This window comes from Meles meles, chromosome 21, assembly GCF_922984935.1.
Source record: "Meles meles chromosome 21, mMelMel3.1 paternal haplotype, whole genome shotgun sequence".
Taxonomy (NCBI): Eukaryota; Metazoa; Chordata; class Mammalia; order Carnivora; family Mustelidae; genus Meles; species Meles meles.
Window position 1 is genome coordinate 24,939,469 of NC_060086.1, and position 7,192 is coordinate 24,946,660.

The window sequence follows — 7,192 nt, forward strand, 5'->3', positions numbered from 1 at the left end:
TTAAGGGGAAATCTCAAGAGCACAAATGGTACACGGGTATGGCAAAGTTGTGCGCGCCCTGGGCGGATGACCAAGGTTTGGGAAGGCCGCGGAGGGGCCCTTCTGAGGGCGCTGTCCCCTTTCTCTGCTGCAGGAGCTGTCCGCGGAGCAGATCGCCGCGCTGGGCCCGGAAAACGCCGCGGCGGTGACCCCAGCCCAGCGCCGGCGGCTCAGCATGCTACAGCTGCAGAGCCTCCAGCGAGCGCTAGATGGCGCCAACACTCGCGCCTGGCTGGACACGCCCCCGAGCGCCAGTCCCACCGGGACCCGCTCCTCCAGTTCGCCTCCTGGTGAGCGGAAAACCCTCTGCTGGTGCCCCTACCCCTAGACCCCTACCTTGTCCCTTAGTACCCCCCTGCCCGGCCTGGGGCGGGAGGTTCCCAAGATTCGGAGTGGGGTCTCTCATAGCCTTCGGAGACTCTGCATTCAGAGGAAAATCCAAAGTCCCCACCAAGTGCGTGCACACGACTCTCAGGTCCCCTGGGGGAACTTGTAAAACAGCCGGTTTCAGGGACCCCACCCAGAACTCGCTGAATCAGGATCTCTCAGGACTAAATGCATTTCAGCAGTTCCCCTGCATCCTAGCTCCTTCTCACTGGCCAGTATTCATAAATTCAACCAGTATATATTGGGCACCTCCTGTGTGTCAGGTCTGCAGCCGGAGCTGGGAATACAGAGATGAGCAAGACAGGTAAGGCTGTCTTGTAAATGACCAAGGGGATTCACATCTGGGGAAGACCGGGAAGGAAGGAGGCAGAGGGAGGTGGTGGTGACTAGGGCTGAGCTAAGATAAGGGAGTTGGTCCTCTCTTCCTCCCCACTCCGTCACTTTTTTGTGACCCCTTCTATCTTTAGTGAGCACCATTTTTGGATGAGGCATGTTATTGGGTTCTGGGGAGACAGCAGTGACCAAGCCACATGTGTCCTCAGCGCTCACTGAGCCCTCCATTGAGCAAGTCGGGGTGGGAAGGCGTATGTAGAATGGCGATCAGGAGGCACTATGACAGTTTCTGTGACAGGGAACACATGGATGAGACAGCTGATATCAGCTTGGGAGGCTTAGGGAGTGGGCATGGAAACTTCCCAAAGACGTAACGTCTAAATTGCAGCCCAAGCTGAGGAGAATATGTCCCAGGTAGAGAGAGCATCTCGAGCAAATACCCAGTGAACAAAGAGAACTTGGTCCTCCTAAACCTCCACTCTGCCTTTTCCTGATGTGAATATCTCCCTCCGTCTGCCCCAGCCTTCCCTTGGTGATGGAGAACTGAGGGATTCCCAATTTCTGCAGCCACAAATGACCTGAGATGGCATTTTAAGCAGGAGCCATGACCTTCGATTCACTACGATTGTTATTTTTTTAAAGATTGATTTATTTATTTGAGAGTGGCAGGGGAGAGGGACAAAAGGAGAGGGAAAGAGAATCCCAAGCAGGCTCCCCACTGTGCATGGAGCCCAACGTAGGCCTCGATCGCATGCCCTGAGGTCATGACTTGGGCTGAAATCAGGCACACCTGATTTACTGTTATTATTTTAAAAGCTTTTCATTGAAGTGGGATGCCTATGTGGCTGAGTTGGTTAAGCATCGGCCTTCAGGGGCACCTGGGTGGGTCATTTGGTTAAGCTGCTGCCTTCAGCTCAGATCATGATCCCAGCGTCCTGGGATCAAGTCCTGCATCAGGTTCCTTGTTCAGCAGGGAGCCTGCTTCTCCCTCTGTCTGCAGCTCTCCCTGCTTGAGCGCTTGCTCTTTCTCTCTCTCTCTTTCTGACAAATAATAATAAATAATAAATAAAATCTTAAAAAACCCAAAACTTCATTGAAGTATAATATGCATACATTTTTAATTATTATTTTTTTTTTTTAGAGAGAGAAAGCAAAGGGTAGGTAGGGTGTGGAAGGGATGGGCTGAGGGGAAGAGGGAGAATCTTAAGCAGGCTCCACACCCAGTGCAGAGCCTGATGCAGAGCTCGATCTCACCACCCTACGATCATGACCTGAGCTGAAATCAGGGGTTGGACACCTAACCAATGGAGCCACCCAGGTGCCACCATTTATAAAAATTGTTTTTAACTATTGTGTTTTGTGTGTATTATATAACACAAGAGATAATGCACAGGATTCAAAACATGTAAGGGCTGAAAAGGAATGGAGTGAAAGGTCTCCCTCTGTCCCCTGTCCCCTTGTCACCTGGTTCCCTTCTCCAGAGGCAAGTCGTGTTACTAGCTTCTTGTGTATTTGTCCAGAGATAGTCTATGCACATCCATAGATTATCTCTGCACTTTTTAAAATGGTTGTTTCCCCCTTTGTTTTGCACCTTGCACATCTCACCTAACAGTATATCTGGGAGGCAGTTCTGTTTCTGCACACAGGAGCCACGCGGTTGTCGGTTTCCGGGCTATACCATAAGTATTTCACCAGATGTCTACAGACGGACATTTTCCCCTATTTAAAATTTTTTTTTTTCTATTACGAACAAAGCTTCAGGGAATAAGCACTTATCATTTGCATCTGTTTGAATATATCCACGGGATAAATTCTTCACAGTGGGACTGCTGGGTCAGAGGGTGCATGCATTGGTAATTTTAATGGACATCGCCCAATCCCCTGTGGAGACGCAGGACCAGTTTTCCCTTGAACCGGCCCTGTCAGAAAGTGGTGTCCCCGCAGGACCCTAGATGCCCTTCTTCTTCCCTTCACTCCACAGGCACTTCCTGTGTGTGAGGCCCTTAATCTCGTTTCCTGAACTTGATTCATTATCAGGATCACTTTAGAGGAATCCTTCAAATACAGACTGCTCGGGCCTCACCCTAGGCTTCCTCAATCGTAGTCTCCAGGGGACGATCCTGGAATTTGCATTTTTTTCCCTTAAGAGTTTATTTATTTATTTGAGGGAGGGAGAGAGAGAGAGAGAGAGAGAGAGAGAGTGAGAGCCCGTGGGGGGGGGGGTGGTGCAGAGGGAGAAGCAGACTCCCCACCGAGCAGGGAGCCCAAAGTGGGCTCCATGTTAGGACCCTGAGATCATGACCTGAACCACCCAGGCACCCCCTGGAATTTGCATTTTTAACAATCTCCCCAGGCGACTCTTAGGATTAAAGCACCTCTGCTGAAAACTGATTCACACCATGTCATTTAATTTTTACTACCCTGCTGCTGTGTCATTCCTGTGCCTGCACTCCTCCCTGTCCCCCGCCCCCAATCCCACCCCCCCCCCCCCATCCCCGGCTTTGAGGTCCTTATTCCTGCATCAGAGAAGAGCAAACAGCATTCTGGGAGATCAAGTGAGTGGTCCAGAGGGAGACGCAGGGAGCTGGGCTTCCTGGGTTTGCCCTCTGCAGGTTGCTGAGACGTGTGCACTCTTGTCTCCTTCCAGGAGGCCCTGTCACCTGGGGTCCTTGGCTTGGCTGTCTGCTGGTTGTCCTGCCCATGACCGTGTGGTGAGCAGCACATGCGGATGGCCCTTCAGTGCCCGAGGAACTGGCCTCGCTGTGTGGAAACAGAGGCCGTCCAGACTGTGAGACCCCTACTCCCCCAACCCACAGCCTCCACTGGGGCAGGGAGACCCCAGGGCCTTGAAATTTAAAAGGCACTGGAAGGAAGAATAATGATTAAAAATGATCTGAAAAAGTTCTTAAACTGGCCTGTGTCCTCATCAGGGAGCTATTCTGTGCCCCGTTTCAAGCTCTCACGCTTTCCAGCTTGGAGAGAGAGAAACTGTGGGGGAGGGAAGGGTGTTTTCTGTCAACAGCATGAGGCCCTTATGTACAAGTCACTGCCTTCCCTCTAGAGAGAGAGATGCCAGGGGGTGGTGCATGCTGGCAAAGGCACCATTTTAGCTGGGGCCTGATCTGGATTCTTCTCTGGCTGAATGTCCCTCCCTCGGAGCTGTAGACTGCATTGGATTTCTCCTTCTTAGATATTTAGCAGAGCTGAAATAAATGAATCCCTCAACACAAGCCAATATTCCTACCTGATTGCTGGGACTAATTGATGTTTTAGTGGGCCTTGCATTGCTTGGAAATTAAAACATTTAACATGGCCCAACGTTAAATCAATTTTTAAATACATTTTCCAGATGCCTTCCGTTTCCTTGGGAGTCAGCTGAATGAATGGCCGTGGAGTTATCAGTTAAGCTTTCAAAAAATTCCTTTTTGGGCGAAAGTGGTGGCTCTTCTGGGTTTAAGTTGCTCTGGGCTTTGGGGATGCGTTGAAATAAAAGAAAATACACAGTGTAAGTCAGTCACCCATGTGATGATACCCAGCAGAGCAAAGTCAGCCCACTGGGCCAATCCTTTTGGCGGCGGCCCGGAGGGATGGGGTTCCTTCTGGAAATCTGAAGGATGCTCTTGGCCTTCGGCTCAGGAGAGGGGGATGGCAGTGTACTTTGCCATCTCCCAGGTGTTATACTGCCTCAAAGACAACAATCAGAGCTGCTTCCCATGACTTCCCTTAGGTAGCAAGTTAGGCATCCTGGGCACTTGGGTTCTGCCACCAGCGGGCTCTGCGTTCTCTTCCTGATCACGTGTCCACAGTAGACGTCTCATCTAGAGAAGACAAAAAGCCTGCCCGAGTTCCCAGACATCTCTGGCGTTCCATAAGAGGTGGGTGGATTGTAAAAAGCAGCCTGGGTAGGTGTTGTAGGGACTGGTGTATTTTCAGCTGTCACGTGCAGTTATTCTAGAACATCAGAAGACTGGCATATGGAAGGTGTGGCCCCGCAAGTGCTACATAGGATCTGACTTGGTTCTTCCGTTTGTCCTGGCGGGGAAATGGCAGCTCATGTTGTTTCTTAATCACGGATCATTGATTGATCTTGTTACCGATGGCACCAGCCCCCCAGTTTAGCTGGGCCAGACTGGCTGATCAGGGACGGGGGTTGCACGAGAATGGGTCTGTGCAGGTTCTGATCAGGTCCAAGCAGCCTTGGATCCCACTCAGTATTCCCACTTTCTCCTTTGGCCTTGGATTTTCCTGGGGAACATCAATAAACACAGCTTCCCTTCGAGTCAGTCTTCACGATGCCCAAATCATGGAGCTTTTGTGCCTTCCCTTCCCTTCTTCTTATTCTTTTTTGCTTTTTAAGATTTATTTATTTGTCTCAGAGAGAAAGGGAGAGAGCACGAGTGTGCACGTGAGCACGGGGAGGGGCAGAGGGGGAGAGAGAGAGAGTCCTCAAGCAGACAGACTCCCTGCTGAGCAGGGGGCCTGGCGCGGGGCTCCATCCCAGGACCCTGAGATCGTGACCTGAGTGGAAATCAGGAGTCAGCTGTGTAACTGATTGAACCACCCGGACGCCCCACCTCACCTTTCCCTTTGATCATTTGGTTTTGATTGAATTCCTGGACCCTGGTCCAATCTTAGATCATAGTCATGTCTCCCAGAAGGCCAGGTCTGCATCAGGCACTGCTCTAAAGGGCTCTGCCTGTGTTAGCTCATTTTGTTGTTATCACAAATCTGCCAGGAGGATGCAGTTATGATTCCCATTTTCCAGATGAGAGGACTAAGCCTTAGAGGTTGAGGAACACTAGTCAAAGGCCTCTCGGATAGTGAGGATTTGTATCTTGACTTTTTACCTTGCACCATGCTACTTTCTGGATGAGTATCTTTTAGCTTCTCCAATAAGTCAGATCAGAGAGCGATTCTGTAAATCCCTTCACCTCCTCCTCTGGCGGGAGGCCAGCTTGCCTCACAGCACATATAATTGGTGGTTGCCTCAGGCAGGAAGACAAATCCAGCTTATGCCCTGCAGGACCCCTCGGGTCTCAGGTTGAGATGCTCAGTCCTTTGCATGCAGGGAAGCAGCGGGTCAGTCTGGCAGGTGCTGCTCCCGTTCACCTTTCAATGTCAACCCTGCTGTTGGATCCCCAGCCTCCATCTTCTACAGCCTTCCCCCGCTGCTGGCTGGAGGCAGGGATCACGGTCACTCCCTCCCAGGCAGGTCATTGGGTGCTGGCCATGGTCCTGACTGGTCAGGACCTGCACCACACCAGGTGTCTAATATTTGAATATCATGCCAGCATGATCCTTTCATGGAACCCCCACCTTCAGGCCTGCTCCAGACGCTGAGCCTGGCTTGATGCAGGCTGGAAGTGTTCCCGTAACTTCAGTATGCCATCCAGTGGGACCTTGAATTACGTTATTCTCTCGAGTCCTGGTGCCCATGGAGTTACCACAGCTGCTGGGGATGGGCTGCATGGCCAAGGAGAGGTAGCTATGTCTTGGGGGTTGTGTGTGTGTGTGTGTGTGTGTGTGTGTGTGTGTGTGTGTGTATGTGTGTGTGTGTGTACCTGGCTTTACTAAGGAAATGCTGTCTTGATGGAGAGTGACAACACGGCAAAGAGCTTAATATTAAGTATTCGATGTTCTTTGTCCTTAAAAGTTTACTGCCCATTCTTACCTTTAAAAACATCTATATTGGGATGCCTGGGTGGCTCAGTTGGTTAAGCTACTGCCTTTGGCTCAGGTCATGATCCCAGGGTCCTGGGATCGAGTCCTGCAATCGGGGACCTTGCTCAGCGGGGAGCCTGCTTCTCTTTCTGCCTCTGCCTGTGTTTGCTCTCTCTCTCTCTCTCTGTGACAAATAAATAAATAAAATCCTTTAAAAAAATCTGTATTGCTTCCCTGGAAAACATATATGTATAAAATTTTTTTAAACAGTAAAAATAAAATTAATTAAAAAATAAAATGAAAAACTCAGTGAGATACCACCTCACACCAGTCAGAATGGCTAAAATTAACAAGTCAGGAAAGGACAGGTGTTCGTGAGGATATGGAAAAAGGGGAACCCTCCTACACTGCTTGTGGGAATGCAAGCTGGTGCAGCCACTCTGGAAAACAGCATGGAGTTTCCTCAGAAAGTTGAAAATAGAGCTACCCTATGACCCAGCAATCGCACTACTGGGTATTTACCCCAAAGATACAAATGTAGTGATCTGAAGGTCACGTGCACCCGAATGTTTATAGCAACAATGTCCACAATAGCCAAGCTATGGAAAGAACCTAGATGTCCATCAACAGATGAATGGATAAAGAAGCTGTGAGATACATACACACACTGGAATTTACTATACAGCCATCAAAAAAACCAAAACCTTGCTGTTTGCAAGGACTTGAACTAGAGAGCATTATGCTAAGTGAAATAAGTCAGAGAAAGACAATT

General features: G+C 49.9%; 1 protein-coding gene across 1 annotated transcript in view; it reads left to right on the top strand.

Annotated features, from left to right (window-relative positions):
• The window catches only part of OTOA (otoancorin), a 70,769-nt gene extending 67,239 nt beyond the window's left edge, over positions 1-3,530 (top strand). Inside the window, exons 28-29 of the mRNA XM_045993896.1 lie at positions 134-329; positions 3,407-3,530. Of these exons, the coding sequence (XP_045849852.1) occupies positions 134-329; positions 3,407-3,474 (264 nt within the window). The 3' untranslated portion in view covers positions 3,475-3,530. The remainder of the gene's footprint in view (positions 1-133; positions 330-3,406) is intronic.
• The last annotated feature ends 3,662 nt before the right edge of the window (positions 3,531-7,192 follow it).